This window comes from Prunus mume, linkage group LG2, assembly GCF_029339155.1.
Source record: "Prunus mume cultivar Tortuosa linkage group LG2, ASM2933915v1, whole genome shotgun sequence".
Lineage (NCBI taxonomy): Eukaryota > Viridiplantae > Streptophyta > Magnoliopsida > Rosales > Rosaceae > Prunus > Prunus mume.
In genome coordinates, this window is record NC_142699.1 from 23,147,631 (window position 1) to 23,166,316 (window position 18,686).

General features: G+C 38.3%; 3 protein-coding genes and 1 pseudogene across 3 annotated transcripts; 2 read left to right on the plus strand and 2 right to left on the minus strand.

Annotated features, from left to right (window-relative positions):
* Window positions 1-5,205: 5,205 nt before the first annotated feature.
* On the plus strand, window positions 5,206-6,736 carry LOC103321947 (stemmadenine O-acetyltransferase-like). The gene has a single exon (XM_016792220.2). The coding sequence runs from the start codon at window positions 5,283-5,285 to the stop codon at window positions 6,609-6,611; it is 1,329 nt and encodes a 442-aa protein (XP_016647706.2). The 5' UTR covers window positions 5,206-5,282; the 3' UTR covers window positions 6,612-6,736.
* LOC103321948 (cocaine synthase-like) lies at window positions 6,711-8,150 on the minus strand. Its single transcript, XM_008223798.3, has one exon. The coding sequence runs from the start codon at window positions 8,144-8,146 to the stop codon at window positions 6,833-6,835; it is 1,314 nt and encodes a 437-aa protein (XP_008222020.2). The 5' UTR covers window positions 8,147-8,150; the 3' UTR covers window positions 6,711-6,832.
* A 1,467-nt stretch (window positions 8,151-9,617) lies between these two features.
* On the plus strand, window positions 9,618-15,668 carry LOC103322005 (putative ABC transporter C family member 15). The gene is made up of 10 exons (XM_008223861.2): window positions 9,618-10,822; window positions 10,917-12,343; window positions 12,450-12,536; window positions 12,636-13,223; window positions 13,335-13,499; window positions 13,726-14,020; window positions 14,110-14,630; window positions 14,703-14,766; window positions 14,848-15,087; window positions 15,279-15,668. The coding sequence occupies exons 1-10, from the start codon at window positions 10,000-10,002 to the stop codon at window positions 15,389-15,391; spliced, it is 4,323 nt and encodes a 1,440-aa protein (XP_008222083.2). The 5' UTR covers window positions 9,618-9,999; the 3' UTR covers window positions 15,392-15,668.
* LOC103322006 (BAHD acyltransferase At5g47980 pseudogene) lies at window positions 15,640-17,132 on the minus strand (annotated as a pseudogene).
* Between the last annotated feature and the right edge of the window lie 1,554 nt (window positions 17,133-18,686).

Below are 18,686 nucleotides of genomic sequence, written 5' to 3' on the forward strand. Positions count from 1 at the left end.
TGATTGTAAGCCTAAGGATCGAAGAGGACAATCGTCGTGCTGACAAAAAGTCTGGATCCATAATGGAAGCTAAGGCTAACATAGTGGAAAAGGTTCAAGAAATAACACGAAGAGGAAGCGCTCTAGAGAAGGCTCAAGTCAAGGGAACTCCAGAAGTCCAAGGGGTTTAAGGGAAAGTGTTTCAATTGCAACAAGCAAGGCCATCGAGCTATGGATTGACGAAGTGGAAATGGACAAGACTACCAAAAGAAAAAAGGGCAAGACTGAGGTACACATGATTGAAGAAGACAAGCTTTCAACTAATTTGTCAAATATAAATCTTTTTGCAGTCGTGTCTGAAGTTAACTTGGCAGGTAACACCAAGGAATGATGGTGGATAGTGGAGCTACACGCCACATATGTTCTGAAAGGAAGATGTTTTCTACATATGAAGCAAATGATCAAGGAGAGCCCTTATTCACGGGAAACTCCACCTCCAAAATTCATGACCAAGGGAAAATAGTTCTAAATGTGACATCTGGAAAGGATGTCACTCTCAATAATGTACTTCACGTCCCTGAGATCCAGAAGAACTTGATTTCTAGATCACTGCTTAGCAAGAATGGGTTCAAGTTAGTCTTTGAGTCTGATAAGTTTGTACTTACTAAGAATGGAATGTATGTGGGGGAAAGGGTATGTTGCTGATAGACTTTTCAAGATGAATGTAATGACTGTTGTACACAAAGTTAATAATAATAAAGTTAGTTATGCTTATATGCTTGAGTCATCTGATTTATGGCATGGAAGATTAGGGCATGTTAATTATGACAAATTGCGTCAATTGATTAACATGGAACCAATACCTAAGTTTCATATTGATTTCCATAATAAATGTGAAACCTGTGTTGAAGCAAAACTAACTAGATCATCATTCCAATCTATAGAAAGAAGTATAGAACCTGTAGAATTAATTCATAGTGATATTTGTGATTTGAAATTTGTACAGACTAGAGGTGGTAAAAAGTATTTTATTACTTTTATTGATGATTGTCATGTTTTAATTAAATGTTGTGCACCAAAACCAAAATATACAGTACACAGCTCGGTGAGTTTTTTTAATACAAATTTATAAATAAACCCAATCCTAGACATGTATTTATAAAAAAACTCAAACACTATTTAAACATAGAAACACATCCAAAATCAACCCCAAAATCAACAATTGTATATGTTTTGGGTGTGTTTATAAATGGGTTTTGAGAGTGTGTAATGATGGATTTTGGGTGTGTTTATAAAGTGTTTTGGGTGTTGGGTTTTTTTTATAATTTCAGCCCCCATTTTAGGTGTTTTAGTGAAACACCTTTTTTTTAATTGCTATGGACTAACTTCAATCGATTTGGTGTGAGGCATAGAAGACAAGAAGGGATAAAAATAAAAAAAAAAACCCTAAATGTTGCAGTCAATGACAGTATAAAGCAAAGCGTGTAAGGAATCTTAAAAAGTTATAGACTACACACAGATGAAAACAAAACCAACTTATACGTATTCAAACAGGCAGAATCACTTATTGTATTTAGGAGCAACACCACCTCAACGGAAGTCAAACTATTCCATCACTATCAGCCAAAAGGACGAAAAACCCAACTATCCCCAAAATGAAACCCAAACCCTTAATTGTACCCCCAATCAACCCTAAATTTCGAAACTTACACACAAAATTTCTCACTCACTCAGTCACTGCTGCAGCAAATTGAACTCCAATGGCTGCCTCAAAAGGGTCGGTTCACAATATGGAACTCCAATGGTTGCTTCGAACCCTTTCTCCAGCACTAAATTGGATTTTGTTTCGTTCAAAATGATGAAAACTCAATTATACCCGTCACAACAAGAGCATGTGCTACTCACACGGTCAAAGTCGACATATTCTGTTATTGCATGACCTAATTGCAATTGATTGTCTAGTTAAAGGATGTAATTGCCTAAAAAAAAAAAAAAAAAGTTCACGGACCCAATTGCAATTGGGGGCAAAGTTCAAGGACGTACAGTAGATAACCCAAAATCTTAAAAATCTCCAAATTGTCTCAAAGACACAAATTCTAAATTAATGGGTCACACTTACCCATTAATTTTCTAAATTCTGAACTATGTTAGTTTGATCCCTTCGAAAGGGTACATAGGCGATCTAGAGATTCAATCTAGATGCAACAGTCCAAATCTTAAATACGAACAGAATCTCTAGTTTATTCTTAACCAAATTCACCCCAAAACACAATTCCATATTGAATCCCTGGTTTATTCAGCTAAATTTATTCAAACACTTCTTAATACAATTCAAATCAAATTTCCTTCGCAATGAGTCATTTATTCATTGCAATTCTTTGAACTACGAGTGGCTTGATTCCCTCAAGGAATACGTAGACACCCTGATGTTTGACTTAGGGGTTGTCACAAAACCAAATACACACGTTCTGTTTCTTTATGATGGAATCAAAGGTGTTTCCTTAAAATAATAAGGGGTTGTAATTAAGAGACACCACGTCTTGAATGGTTCGAACCTAAAATAATAAAACCAATTATTTATTTAGTAGTGGTGAAATTATGTTAGGAGGTTCACATTTTTCTTCAACATGCCAGAATCACCACTTTTCTGAATAAGCACCTCCCATGTTTTTCTCCATATAATTACTTTAAGTGATTTTAAGTATTTTTGGGGAGTAGCACATGCACTTCTCCATAAAATCACTTAAAATCACTTATGGAGAAGTGATTATGGGGCTATCCAGGATCACTCCCAAACAAACCCTTAATTTATTTAAATTAATTTAATTCTAATATAAGTATTGGGAGCTGATTTTCTCACTCCCCTTTTCATCACTTACACTTCGTTTTATTTTTTAATACTTTTAATCAATTTTGTTTGCCCTAAAACTAAACAGATAGAAATAGAGCTAACTTACAAGTGGAATGGGGGTTTGGACCCGAGGAGCCTTCGGGCCGTAGCGTCCTTTCTTAGGCGAGTGCTAGATTCGGCCTAGAGAAAGAAACGGCATGTGAGGTTTGGGACACCGGTGGGGTGCCGGCCGAAGACCCTCCGATGGCAAAGTTAGTGACTAAGAGAAATTCTATTGACAGAGTGAAAGCACAAGTCAAGTCGAAAACGTCTTCCCTCCAGGCTGGGCCAGGAGGCTCTATTTATAAAGAGCATTTGTGGTACTCTTAGTACTTAGTTTTGATGTGAGACTCGTGGGAGTGTCTTCGGCGATTGACACGTGCCCTGATAGGTTCTGGCGGGAGTTCCGAGGTTTATCTGTCGGAATCGGCCGAATGTGCTAACTGGTCACTCGGTATTGTGTGCCAAGGTTGGTGAAGGTGCCAGTTGTAGGTGCTTTTCCGACTTGCCGATGACGTATGAAACGGTGGAGTATGCCGATCAATCCGGCGTGGCCCACTGAGCTGGTCCCTGCCTTGTTTATGCTTCACATGCCATGACGTGATTGGGAGTCAGATAAGGTACAAACAAATTTTGCCCTTTTTAGTTCTTTCTCTTTCCTATTTTACACTTCGTGATGTGGTAAGTGAGCACTTTGGAGGGTGCTGATGTGTGAAAAAAAAAATTAAGAATTCTTTAATAAAAATATTTTTAAACCAATAAAATATATCCCAAACCCCACCCAACCTCTGGTCTCTTCTCTCCTACGCATCCCTTCCATCTTCTCTACCCCTTTCTGTTTCCCCTCTTTCTTTGACAAAAAAAACAAGCCCAACAAGTCAACCGTCTATTGTTCTGTGCTGTGCGAAGGTCTAAAAAGCCAACACAGAAGCTCTAATGGCAAAGTTTAAAGGACCTTTTCTATTTTCTTCCTCGCTTTTTGTTAGCTTCTCCTCCAAAAACATAACCAAAAGAAGTAAAAGGAACCCAATAACATCAATCATCTATTCTGGTAGCTATAGCTAGGATCTCTGTACCCTCTCTCTCCCTCTCTTTCTCTCTTTCCCCCTCTATCTTCAACCACCAAATCTAGATGTAAGGATTTTTTTTAAGGAGTTTCGGGGTTTGAGTGTGGCTTGACTATCGGGCGTTTGGGGCAGTAAGGTTGTTTGCGGTGGTGGGTGCATTGGGGTAGAGATGGCTATCGGTGGGTCGGTGGGTGGATGTGTGGGCTGAGGTGGGAGGAGGAGGGGGTTGATGAAGAGAGGGGGTTGTTGCGGCTTGGGAAAATATTTTTTTGTTTTTAAAATATTAATTTTAAAGAATTCATCCATCCATTAAAAATTGAGTTTAAGTAGGAAAATTAATAAGTATAAAGAAAAATAAATAATATAAAAGTGAAGTAAAAAGAAATTAATGTAGGTAAGGGTAGAATAGGAAAAAGAAAAAACAAAAAAGAACAAAGTTGATTAAAAAATATTTAAAAACAAAAAAGGAGTGTAAGTGGAGAAAAGGGGAGTGGGAAAATCAGCTCCCTAAGTATTTTGTTATGATCATTCATTTATGATATTTTTAGGAGTTTCACTAAAACACCCAAAATGGAGGTTGAAATTATAAAACCAACACCCAGAACACTTTATAAACACACCCAAAACCCATCATTATACACACTCAAAACTCATTTATAAACACACCCAAAAGTTGACGTTGGGTTGATTTTGGGTGTGTTTACATGTTTAAATAGTCTTGGGTTTTTATAAATACATGTTTTATTTATAAATTTGTATATTTTTTATTGGGTCCGAACAAAGAATTCATTCAACCGAAAGGCAAAGGCGAACCAAGCCCAAGGCTTTATTGCCCATGCCCAGGGCCTAGCCAACCACTCACAGAGAAGTCATTCTATAGTGAGGACATTATATATGGCCTTTAGGTAAAGTTCTATCTCTTAATTATGGAATCAGACTAACTAATTTGATTCAATGATTAAGAAACAGGATCTCATCTAAAGGCCATATATAAGACTCTCTCACTATAGAATTCTTGACTCATAGAGAGTCTCAATTGCATACGCCACGCCACTATCATTCAATACAAACAAAAAAATTTCATCCAAGTTTTCTCAATACAAACAAAAAAAACTTATCCAAGTTTTCTCAAAACAGACAAACATTTCCACCAAGTTCGATTTTCTTTTTCCACCGTAAAAAATAATCAATTTATTAACACCTTATTAAAAAAACAAATTAATGGGAAAAAAATAAGTTATTATCATTCACTTAAATCTACAGCAAAAGAAGATTCCAACTTTGCATACTTTTGTTAGCTACAGCGAAGCAGATCGATAACAGATTCTCTAGCAGATAAGATCACAATGAAGATTGAAGTTGAAGTAATCTCCAAAGAGACCATCAAACCATCTTCTCCAACCCCTCACCATCTCCACCACCACCAGCTCTCTTTTCTTGATCAATTAGCACCCCATGCCTATGTTCCTTTTCTCTACTTCTATGAATTCAATGGCTCCACAACCATCACTCAAATCTCCAACCTCCTCAAGACTTCTCTATCCAGAGTCTTGACCCAATACTACCCTTTTGCTGGGAGAGTCAAAAACAACCTTTTTGTTCACTGCAAAGACCAAGGCATCCCATTTTCTGAAGCTAAAGTCAAAACCCATCTGCTCTCTGATGTCATCACCAACCCCTGCCTCTCTGAGCTCCACAAACTGCTGCCATTCAAGCTGGATGAAGTCACAGAAACAGCCCTTGGTGTCCAGCTCAATGTGTTTGAATGTGGAGGAATTGCTGTTGGGTTATGCATCTCACACAGAATTGCAGACGGCCTCTCATGTTTTACATTTGTGAACAATTGGGCAGCTGCTTCTAATTGTGGACCGGGGAACAAAAATTCTATTGTGGATCCAGATTTTTCTGCAGCTTCAATTTTCCCACCAAGAAATATGGATGGGTATTTAGGGTTTCCTATCACCAACAAGCATGAGATCAAAACCAAGATGTTTGTGTTTGATGTGTCAAAGGTTGAGGCTTTGAGATCAAGATATGAACAGAGCATCAAGGTCTCAAAAACCCAGAAACGGCCATCAAAAGTTGAGGCCTTGTCTGCTTTTTTATGGGACATCTTTGTTTTGTCAAGGCCTAGGGAAAGACCGCAAACGTTGTACGCAGTTGTTTATGTCATGGATCTTCGTTCCAGGTTCAAGCCACCTCTGCCTCAGCATACTTTTGGAAATTATTACAGGGCTGCCATGGCAACTCCAACTCTGCCTACCGGTGAGAAGCATCATGGATCGGTGAGGCAGGTGATGGAGGAAATTGAGAAGATTGACAATAATTATATGAGGAAATTCCAAGAGGGGTATCAAGAACATCTGGATTTCATGAAGAAAAGAACGGAGAAGGCTGCAAAAGGAGAGCTGGTCACATTGACTTTTTCTAGTGTATGCAAGTTTCCTGTGTACGATGCAGATTTTGGTTGGGGAAGGCCTACATGGGTAAGCATGACTGCTATGCGTATCAGTAATCAAATAGTCTTCATGGACACCAGAAATGGTGATGGAATTGAGTCTTATTTCAGCTTCAAAGAGGAGGACATGGCCAAGTTCGAACATAACAAAGAGTTTATGTCGTTGCTTAGCTCCCCAGTTGGTAATGTCAAGGAAAATCCACTTGCACGTCTTTAAATTGAATGAGAATAGCATCATCGTGTGTTTGCTGGTCTAGATTTTATTTGCAGAACCAAATCATGAAAAGAAAAAAAAGTTTCTCATAATAATTGAGCATCCTAAATGAACTTGAGCTTTCATCATGTGTTTGCATATATATAGTCTTAGATTAGCATTACGATTTTGTTTTCGAAACCCACAAGAAGAAACAAAGAACTTATCCATGCATAGTAAGTTGGTCAACCAGTTTTGAAGATACTTGTGTTCAAAGATGCATAAGCAAGCAGCTCTTGGTCACACACAAACACTTTCATGTCTTCTTCTGTCAATCTCACCAAACACTCTATTCCATCACCATCTTTAGTATCTAACAAAATTACCATATTCTTGCATGTTGGGTTAGCTGAAGTCACCCACATTGGCTTTCCCCACCCAAAATCTGCAGCTTCATATACCTGAAACCTGCACCAACTGGTGCACGCATAGAAGTCCACGTCATCCCTACACAACAAGCCTATAGCCTCAATCTGAGGCTTCAAAATTACTGAAATGTCCTCAATCAGTGGAACCCTTTTTGCATTCTTGCAAAATTGCAGAATCCCTTTCCTCAATTCAGCAACCAACCCATGTAACTCTGTCTCAGCCTCCGATGTTCTAGCAATGAAGGACCCAACAAAGTTCCCAATGGATTCATTAGGCACGGGGGGCAATACTCTGCTTCTAATGTTCACATTTTGGTACAACGCTGATGGCCTAGTTGAAATCCCCAAATTGGCCCTTGAGGCCTTCATTGCACATTTCCAAATCAGGGCAGCTAAAGTTTCCACCTTTGTAGGATGTTCAACTTCAGCGCTCACAGAATTATTAGTAACCTTAGCTTTAAGAGCAGCAATCTTTGAGGAATGAAATACAAACCTCTTTGTCACAGACTTGTGCTGTTTGATCTCAACAGCTGGCGGGGCTATCGAGATGTCTTTCAGTGGCATCATTGACACTGCATTGAACAGAGGAACTACCACACTCTCATCACCAATCCCAGAAGCAGTGGCAGCCCAGGTTTTGATGAATGTGGTCAATGTGGCTGCATCAGCTATCTTGTGGGAAAGGCATATGCCAATAGCCATTGCACCACACTTAAAGTAGTTGGCTTGAACATGCAGAACACATCCCCTGCCTTCTTCTGGGGACTCAAAGTTGATAGGCAGCAGTTGTTTTAGCACCTCATGGTCAGGTTCATTGAGAATGTGTGAAAGTAGGCAGCTGACTCGAGCTTCAATGAAGCATGCCCCATTGTCATTGCATTCGATAAAGGCGTTGTCTTTGATTGTTCCAGCAAATGGATAGAAGCGAGTTAGAGTTTCCGATAGTGATTTCTTTAGCTGCCGGGCTCTGTGATGATCACTTGTGGGATAGAAGAGCAGCAGTGGAATGTAAGTGGGGGGAACCATTTGATCCAAAAGGGAAAGCTTGAAGGTTTTCAAGTGAGTGGGGGTTGGAGAGGAGGGTTTGATGTTTTGTCTAGCAATAATACCAATCTCCATAGCTGTTGTCATTTTGTCCCTGCCCTTAGTGTTAATGGGTTTGATAATTTCAACCCAGTTTGAAGAATTGTTCAGCTTACCCCACTTTGGATGCTTATAAAGAAAAGAAATGGTGCTGACAATGGAGCACAAAACTCGACAAATTAAAGCCTTTTGAAGTGGGATTTGTTAATGCATGCAAAGGTTGTGAAGTTGGGTTTGTTAAATTAAAATAGGGCTAACAACAAATACCCCCTATATAAGTTTGAGGGCATTATTGAAATTGACCCCCAAAAAAAAACCAACTGGATGCAGAAAAATAAGCAAAAACAATGCAAGGTTTAATGAGGTTCGGCAATTAGCCTACGTCCCGGTAGAGTCAGATATTTTCACCCCAAAATCTGAGGGCTATACAATGATGACTCCTCATGATAGGTTCTGGTAGTTAGACGAGACCTAAAGATGACAACTGGAAAAATTGCATCTCATTGTGCTCAAGACTTGGGCTACAGTGCAGTTGAGTTCGAAACGGATTCTCTTAAAACTGCAATGGCAGTTTCAAAAGGGGGTTCTGAATTCTAATAGGTTCTTGCTGGGGGTACTTTATGAGGGTTACTGGGAGGTTCTGTCGCATTTCCAGAAGGCTACAATTAGTCATGCGCCTAGGCCTTGCAATGAGGTTGCTATAATAGATTGGCACGTTATGCTTTGAGTAATGAGCACGAGTGCATTTTGTTTAAAACACCTCCTGATCTTCTTGAGGACATGGTATTAAACCTTAAATGGATTTCGTCTTTCTCAGAAAAAAAAAAAAAACAAACAAACAAACAAACAAGAAATACCTTAGATTCTATAATGTTATCTAGTATCCGTTTTGGTGATAACTTCCCTCAACACAGGTTCTTGATTTCTTTTGCTGAATAATTTGATGAGCGCTCATATTTTGTTTTGGAAGGGGGACGTGAGATGGAAGAAGAAGATAACAACTGACGTTAAGTTGTAGTCAAGTTAGGGTATTGTTTTTCCTTTCTATTTTTAATTAGAAGTAAAATTGAGTTTTAAAAGGATGATGTATCTAATTTAAATGCGTTAGATTAAATTTAAATGAAGTGGCATGTGGAGACCGAAAGTTAAGTGGATCGTGACAGAGAAAATCACAGCAGAGGATCCATATCCTTTTTTTAAAAACTAGTTTTAAAGCTCTTAAATCTCTTCATCAATAATCCGTACACTTTAGGAATGAGATACCCACAATTTATGAGATTTAGGATTTTTCTCTGCTATCTCTTTTTTCTCTTTCCTCTTTTTTCTGATCTTGTATTTATGTCTAAACAACGTATTATGAAGACATGCATAAACACATTTTCCTTTCGAAAATTAATAAATAAGTATATGCAGACTTTGACTTTGATATCTACGTAGTGGTTGTAAACAAGGGTCAACGCTTGAAATGGAAGATTATGTAGACATGCATGACCACATTCTTATAGAGCTGAAGGGGAAACGAACTGAGGTTAAGATTCAGGTTCCATATATACCATTATAGAAATTAATGATTATTTTACTTTTTTTTAATAATAAAAAAATCTCAGAGAGCTGAAAAGGAAAGTTTTGACAAGGATTTTAGAATGCCGATAGTTCCTTCCTTTCATTGAAATTCAGGCAAGGCTCACAAGAAGCTTTCCCTTTTTTTTTTTCTTTTTTCCTTTTTTAGTTCCTTCCTATATTATTTTGATTTTGTAACATTCCGTAACTGAAAATAAATAATGAAATATATGAGTGCAAAAAGGGAATGTTTGGTATGTACTATGAATAGTTAGAAACCTAAACATTCCAACTTTACCACGCCTACGTTCCTCCCCTCACTGCTCTTCTTCTTGGCCTCCATGGATATCTCGCTGGAGATTGTTAATGTAGGGTTTTTCGTAGTGTTATTGACGTGGGTTTTGCTAGATATTATGAGACGAAGAAGAGATGGCAGCAGTTTGATACATAGAGCAGACAGAGGATGTGAAGTTTTTGCTTTGGTTACAATTTTTTCAAACGCCTTAATCTCAATTTTCTACCTTGGTTTTGGCGTTTATGAGTATTGGGGTGGTGGTAGAAATGTAAGTTGTAAATCAATCTTCTCTGGCATGACTTGGATTTTAGCCACCGTAGTTACACTCTACGCCAAGAACAGAACTCATAGTGAGCAGAATAGGTGGCCTTGGGTCCTCATTATTTGGTGGATCTTTGCTTGCAGTTTTTACTTACTTTATGCGTGCCTTTACCTCATCACTCACTTCATATCCATAGATTTGCCACATATTCTTCTGAAGGCCAACATAGTCGATTTCGCTTCTTTTCCTTTGTCAATACTCCTTTGCTTCAATGCTTTTAGCTATGATGCGCAGAAAAAAAATGACCTTAAGCAACCATTACTTGAGAAGGAAGATGAAGCTCCACCCGAAAACACTGATACTTACGCGAATGCTGGAATTTGGAGCAAGGCTACATTTCAATGGCTGAACCCACTTTTCAGAAGGGGTCGAATCCAGAAACTAGAATTACCTCATATACCATATGTTCCTCCCTCAGAAAGAGCAAAAAATGCTTCCTCTGTGCTTGATGAATCACTTAGGAAACAGAAGATGGAAGACTCTTCATTGTCAAAAGCCATAATGCGGGCTATAGGAAAATCATTAGCTATAAATGCTGTTTTTGCAGGTAACTCTTTGTTCTTGAATCAGTTTTGTTTCTCCTTTTTATTTTCATTCTTGTTCTGCAGGTTTTTATATTTTTTTATTCATTTTTTTTGCAGGAGTCAATACGGCTTCATCATATGTTGGTCCATTCCTAATTACAAATTTTGTAAATTATTTACTTGAAAAACATGACAATTCAAGCATCCACCATGGACTGATTCTTGCGTTCACATTCTTCATTGCTAAGACATTGGAATCATTGAGTCAGAGACAGTGGTACTTTGGTGCTCAAGTAATTGGTGTACGAGTACGAGCGGCTCTCACATTGTTGATCTACCAGAAATCTATCTCCATCAAGTATTCTTGTCCAAGTAATGGTAAAATTGTTAATTTAATCAATGTGGATGTAGAAAGAATTGGAGATTTCTGCTGGTACATTCACAGTGTTTGGTTGCTCCCGGTTCAGGTGTTTTTGGCCTTGGCTATCCAATACAGGAATCTTGGTGCGGCCCCCTCTGCTGCTGCTCTTCTTTCCACAATTTTGATCATGGTATGCAACACACCTTTGGCCAAAATGCAAAAACGGCTTCACTCCAAGATCATGGAAGAGAAGGATTCAAGAATCAAGTTAACATCAGAGATTCTGAAGAACATCAGAGTTTTAAAGTTGCACTCATGGGAGCCTACATTCTTGAAGAAGCTGCTTCAACACAGGGAAACTGAGAGGAATTGGCTGAAGAGATACCTTTATACAAGCTCAGCAGTGGTCTTTCTCTTCTGGGCTTCACCAACTCTAGTCTCAGTTACCACTTTTGGTGTATGCATAATACTAAACACACCCTTAACAATAGGTACGGTATTGTCTGCTTTAGCTACGTTCAGAATTCTAGGAGAGCCTATCTACAACTTCCCAGAGCTCATTTCCATGATTACTCAGACAAAGGTATCCATTGATCGTATCCAAGAGTTTGTTAAAGAAGATCAAATGAAGCTGACACCTTGCCAGGATTCAAAAGTATCCAATGTCACGGTTGTTCTTGAGCCAGGAGAATATGCATGGAAAACAAGCGAGCAAGACTTAAAGACACCTACAATTAAAATAACGGAGAAGATAAAGATTATGAAAGGATCCAAGGTTGCAGTTTGCGGCTCTGTTGGTTCTGGCAAGTCAAGCCTACTACTCAGTATACTTGGTGAGATTCCCAAAATTTCTGGGGCTGGAGCAAAGGTCTATGGAACAAAAGCTTATGTTTCACAGAGTGCTTGGATTCAAACTGGAACAATAAGGGAGAATGTGTTGTTTGGCAAGGAAATGAATAGTGGCTGTTATGAGGATGTTTTGGAAATTTGTGCTTTGGACCATGATGTCAATACGTGGGCAGATGGGGATTTGACTGTAGTGGGGGAGAGAGGGATGACTCTAAGTGGGGGAGAAAAGCAAAGAGTTCAACTTGCAAGAGCTGTCTACAGTGATTCAGATGTTTATATTTTCGATGATCCTTTCAGTGCTGTTGATGCACATACAGGAACACACTTGTTTAAGGCAAGCCAAATTTCTTATAATTTTAATCAGAAATTGTGTTCGTGTGCTTCTATATTTGTGTTCATGTCTTAATATGGATTTAATCAGAAATTGGAATGTTTTGCAGAAATGTCTCTTGCAACACTTGTCCATGAAGACTGTCATCTATGCTACCCACCAATTAGAATTCTTAGAAGCAGCAGACCTTGTCTTGGTATGTTATTGGATTTCCTTTGCTGCTCTACTCAGATACTATTACCAACATATTTTGTCAAGTCTCTTATTTCTCTCCTTCCAATTCAATTGTTGATAGGTAATTAAAGATGGCGAAATTTCTGAGTCTGGAAAATATGAGGATTTGATTGCAGATCCCAACGGTGAACTTGTCAGACAAATGACTGCACATAAAAAATCATTTGACCAAGTTAACACATGCCAACAAGATAACAGAAGACCTCATCAAGTTAACCTAATAAAGGTTTCAGAAGAAAAAGAGGCTATCAACAATGGGAAACTTTCAGAAAAAAGTCATGAAGAAGAAGCAGAAACTGGTCGAGTGAAATGGCGTGTTTACTCAACCTTTGTAACTTCTGCTTATAGAGGTGCTCTTGTCCCAGTCATCCTTGTCTGTCAAGTCCTCTTCCAGGGACTACAAATGGGCAGCAATTACTGGATTGCTTGGGGAACAGAGAAAGAAGACAGGGTCAGCAAAGAGAGGTTGATGTGGGTGTTCGCTCTGTTATCTGCTGGGAGTTCCATCTTCATTTTGGGAAGGGCAGTTTTTCTGGCAACTATTGCTCTTCAGACTGCTCAGCGTCTCTTCCTTGGAATGATTACTTCAGTTTTCCGAGCACCAATTTCATTTTTCGACTCCACACCTTCTAGTCGAATCCTTAGTAGGGTCAGTTCTAAATTTCTTTCCTGTTTGAAAGTTTAATAGACTCTACTCTTTGAAGTATATATCAAGTTCTAACTCTTATTTTCCTTTCCAAAAACATATTAATTGTTACAGTGTTCTACGGATCAAAGCACAGTAGACACGGACATTCCGTATAGATTAGCAGGATTGGTATTTGCCCTCATCCAGCTGATAAGCATCATCGTCCTTTTGTCTCAAGTTGCCTGGCAAGTCTTCATTCTTTGCCTTGGCGTTCTTGCACTCTCCATGTGGTATCAAGTAAGAGAAACCCCATTTTGAATTTATTTTTCCATGTTTCAACATTTTGATTGTAACCAAACTCCTTCTACCTACAAGGAAAATCATAACCATATTTCCCTACAAGTAAATGTAATGGTTTATTGTTTTTTCAAAATTTGAAAGTTAATGTTTCTTGGAGCTCATATTCAAGTACCTCGGTGCACAGGTATTTATCTTATTTTTAATATATATATATATTTTGCAGGCTTATTACATTACCACTGCCAGAGAACTCGCCAGGATGGTTGGAATTCGAAAGGCTCCAATTCTACATCACTTTTCAGAATCAATCGCAGGTGCAGGAACAGTTCGTTGTTTCAATCAAGAAGACCGTTTTATGATGAAAACAATGGACCTGATTGATGATTATTCCCGCATAGTCTTTCACAATTATGGCACGATGGAATGGCTGTCTGTTCGGACCAATTTTCTGTTCAACCTTGTTTACTTCATTGTTCTTATCATCTTGGTCAGCCTGCCTAGGTCTTCCATTGATCCTAGTAAGCCCCTCCAATCCCTGATGAAATATGAGGAAATATTAACACCATAAGCTTTAAAAGTTTAACTGTCAATGTTGCTTCGGTCTCAGGTTTGGCAGGTTTGGCTGCTACCTATGGTTTGAACCTAAATGTCCTGCAAGCTTGGGTGATATGGAATACATGCAATGTAGAAAACAAAATGATATCAGTGGAGAGAATTCTTCAGTTCACAAAGATACCAATTGAAGCACCACTAGTGATTGAAGACAGTAGACCAGTTCCTGAATGGCCAATGGCAGGAAAAATTGAAATCGAGAACCTTTGTGTGCAATATAATCCAGCTCTCCCGACTGTTCTCAAAGGGATCACTTGCACCTTCCCTGGAGGGAAGAAAATAGGAGTCGTAGGCAGGACAGGGAGTGGAAAGTCCACTTTGATTCAAGCGCTCTTCAGGATAGTGGAACCCTTAGGAGGGCAGATTCTTATTGATGGTGTTGATATTTCTAAGATAGGTCTGCAGGACTTTAGGTCAAGGTTGAGCATTATTCCACAAGACCCAACTTTATTTCAAGGAACCATGAGGACCAATCTGGATCCTTTGCAACAACATTCTGATCAAGAACTCTGGGAGGTTAGAATCAAAGTCTTTATTTACAAGAATGATATATTGTGGTATTGTTACTTATATAATTCAATAACACAGGTTCTGAATCAATGTCGACTGGCAGAGATCATTAGGCAGGACCAAAGGCTTCTTGATACACCAGGTATGGAGATCTAATAATCTACTAAATCAGCAACCAAAGCAGTTCAGTTTTTATATTTTTATTCGTTCAAACACTGAACAGTTGCTGAAGATGGAGAAAACTGGAGTGTTGGACAGAGGCAGCTTGTTTGCCTGGCCCGAGTGCTTTTAAAGAGAAGGAAAATTCTCGTCTTGGATGAGGCTACAGCTTCTATTGATACAGCAACAGATATTCTAATTCAGCAGACAATAAGAAAAGAAACGAGTGGATGCACTGTGATCACTGTGGCTCATCGGATTCCTACGGTTATCGACAATGACCTGGTTTTAGTTCTTGATGAAGGTACTGTTAGTAAAACCTGCTCTGTAGATATGTTCCAAAATGGATAGAAAATTCCACTTGAGCAGATATTATAGTTGAAGCATATTAATATTGAAACCTGGTCCGAAATAACATTTACGGATGATTGAAAAACTTAATATTGATTAGGTGACATGATTTAAAAGATTTTATTAACTCTTTGATTCATACAGGCAGGGTTTTAGAGTATGATTCTCCAGCTCGGTTACTTGAGGATAGTTCTTCTGCATTCTCCAAATTGGTTGCGGAATTTTTGAGGAGACCTTCCATGAACAAGGGGCTATAGAGATCCGCCTTAAATATTTTGTATAGAATGTGCATGAACCTCAATTGTTGGGTCCAATTATCACCATGTTCTTGGGTCCAATTAAATTTTGTAAAGCTATTTGAGGTTTTCAATTTGTCCCACTAATGTAGCATTTCCAAGGTTTTATAGGGTATTGCTCTGTCTTCGATTTCCATCGAAAAGTGAAGCATATATGGAAAAACTCTTAAAATGGTGTCTTGTGTGAGGCGTGAGCTTAAACAGTTAACTTATACCATAAAGTGTAGAGTTCCTTGGCATTGCAGAGTTGCATTTATTCAATTTCAAACAGAAAATTCTTATTCCAGAACAAGAAGAGAAAAACCAGCAAAAACACCAAATAAATCCTAAGAAACTAAAGAGAAGATCTCCTTGTTACAGGTCCAAATACATTTGGATTTAAAGAAGCGAAAGCAAGAAGTTCCGGGTCACGTTCAAATAAGGCCATGTCTTCCTCACTTAAACTTATCCATGCATCTACTCCATCACCCTCCTTTGTGTCAATCAAACAAGCAACATTCTTGATTATATCAAAAGGTATGCTCACCCAAATTGGCTTTCCCCACCCAAAATCAATCTCATATATTCCAAAGTTGCATAAACTTGTACAGATAAACAAGTTTATGTCATCTCTTCTCATAATGTTTCCTATCTCCATAAAATACTCACATATAGCTTCAAACACAATGTCCCCTTGCAATCTCTTGGAATGGATTTCATTAAATTCAACCATCCCCTTCCTCAGTCGAGAAACCAATTCCATGGAGTTCAACTCTATTCCACTCTCCTCTGCCATTGCAGTGTAGTACCCCACAAGGTTTCCAATTGAGGTTTGTGGCAATCGTGGCACAACCCTTTTGCGTATGTTGACAGATTGTGACACCATTGATAACTTGGAAATCCCTGAACTTAGTTTTGACGCCTTCATTGCACAATTCCAAATGAGGCCTGTTACAGCTTCAACTCTTGTAGGTCTCTGCACACTTCCACTAGTGACTTTAGCTTTAAGAGCTCTCATCTTTGGACCATCAAACACGAATCTCTTTGCGACACACTTGACTATCTTCATCTCCACGGCAGCTGCAGGACTCTGCGCTGAGAAATCTCTAGGCGGGTATCGGGTTGCTGCGCTGAAATCTGGTACCACAGTGTGACCAAGGCCAAGAGCTGTGGCGGCCCAAACTTTGATGAATGTGCTCAAAGTTGATGCATCAGCAAGCTTGTGTGACATGCACACACCTATGGCCAATCCTCCACACTCGAAGAAACTGGCTTGAACAAGCAGCAGGCACCCTGTGGCTGCTTCAGGGGATTCAACCTTAATGGGAAGGAGCAATTTTAGTATTTCCAAGTTGGGTTGATCGAGGAAGTTCGACAGAAGGGCGTTGACTCGAGCTTCAACATAGACAGCCCCCTCATCATTACATTCAATAAACAGGTTATCTTTGATTCTTCCAGCAAGTGGATAGAAGCGAGTTAAGGCTTCTGAGAGTGATTTCTTTAGCTGATGCGACCTTTCCTCTGTTAATGTAACCTCACTGACATTGTTGGGGTAGAAAAGAACCAAAGGACCATATGCTACAAGAGAAAGCTGATCTAAAAGAGAGAGCTTGAAACTTTTGAGGTTGTGGGGAGTTGGGGAAGATGGTTTTATGGTTTCCTTCTTGACAATTTCAATTTTCATCTCCTGGGCCATTTATTGTTCCTGCTATAGCCTATAGGATTGCTCTATAAGATTTATTGGATTTGCAGCAGGAAGACTTAATATATATAAGATTGCACATCTGCACTAAGTCCATGGAAACATCAGCAATTATTAATTTTCATTTCTTTGACTTTAATAATTATGATAATGACTTACAATTGTCAATGCTTACAGTTTTATGTGTTGCCTTATATTACTGTATATGCAGTTTATATTATACATTGGCTAGCCTGAACATCTGAGTGAATGCTAATTATATATTGGGAGGCTCAGGCGGGGAGATATAGATGGATATTGTTTTGATGACTTTCCATGCAAAACAGGAAGCATGAGCGCTGCCAAATATTTGGAGTTGGGAGTTTATTTTCTTTCACATTTTCTCTGACGTTTGGAGTTGCTGTGGAAATCCCTCATCACCAGGATATGTAAATAGTATAATTTTGAGGCTGCTTATTCATGTGAGTCAAGAATATAGGCTCAGAGGGAGCAAAATCTAGTTGGATAAGGTCTTAGAAAATTTCAGTGATTTGCTGCAAGAAAAATCTAACTGAATCTTTGGTTTTTGTCATGATCCTCAGCTGGTGTAATCCTTCTTCTTCTTTTTTTCTCTCTGTTATAATAATATGTAGGGTTTAGGGTTTAGGGTTTAGCTAACTTAGCTTGTTCGAGAAGTGATCAAGTCTAAGGCTGCACGGAAGGAAGACTCTGAAAAAGTCATCCCGTGACACAAGGCAGGCACATTTTCCACCCCACCCCTACCCCACATAACATAACACTTCTAAATATATATATATATATATATATATATATGAATTATATTCTGTCAATGTTTTGCGTCTCTATCTTTCAATAGAAAATATATAGAACTATAGAAAACTGAAGAAAGACTTTACCTATTGTACTCAAAAAAATAAATAAATAAGCATTCACTCTAAAATACCCAGCAGATGAAAACATTTATAATTAAAAAAAAACTTTAGTGCCCATACAGCTCATGAGGCAAGTCAACCTTTTGGGAGAGTGCAATGCAAATAACACATGAAACGAGAAATAAAATATATAAAGGATTTCCATTGTTGATCTATAAAACCACATAAGAAAAGAAGCTTATAGTGAAAGTATCTATATAATCAAATTACAAAATCTAAGGTAATCATGATCTGCACAATGAGTGACATGTGTGATGAAAGACTTTCATTTACTTAATCCATAAAAGATAATAATTAATCAAAGACATTCATAGTTAAATATAATTAATACTTACTTGGGTTGTAATATATGCCATGTGAATGTTATGAAAAATAAAATAAAAAACAATAAACTTGGGTTATATAATCAATTTGGCTCTATTAGTTGCTAATCATGGAGGTCTGCATGTGAATGTATATGATATGTGATGTGCACATTGACCTCAAACCCCACCCCAAGCCACGATTTAAGGCAATGATATAAACTAACAAAGCAAATTTGAACTTTAAGTAGAAGCCGTTTTTTAACTTTAAGTAGAAGCCATTTTTTAATATATATATATATATATATATATATATTATGTTATGGAAAATCATATACAAT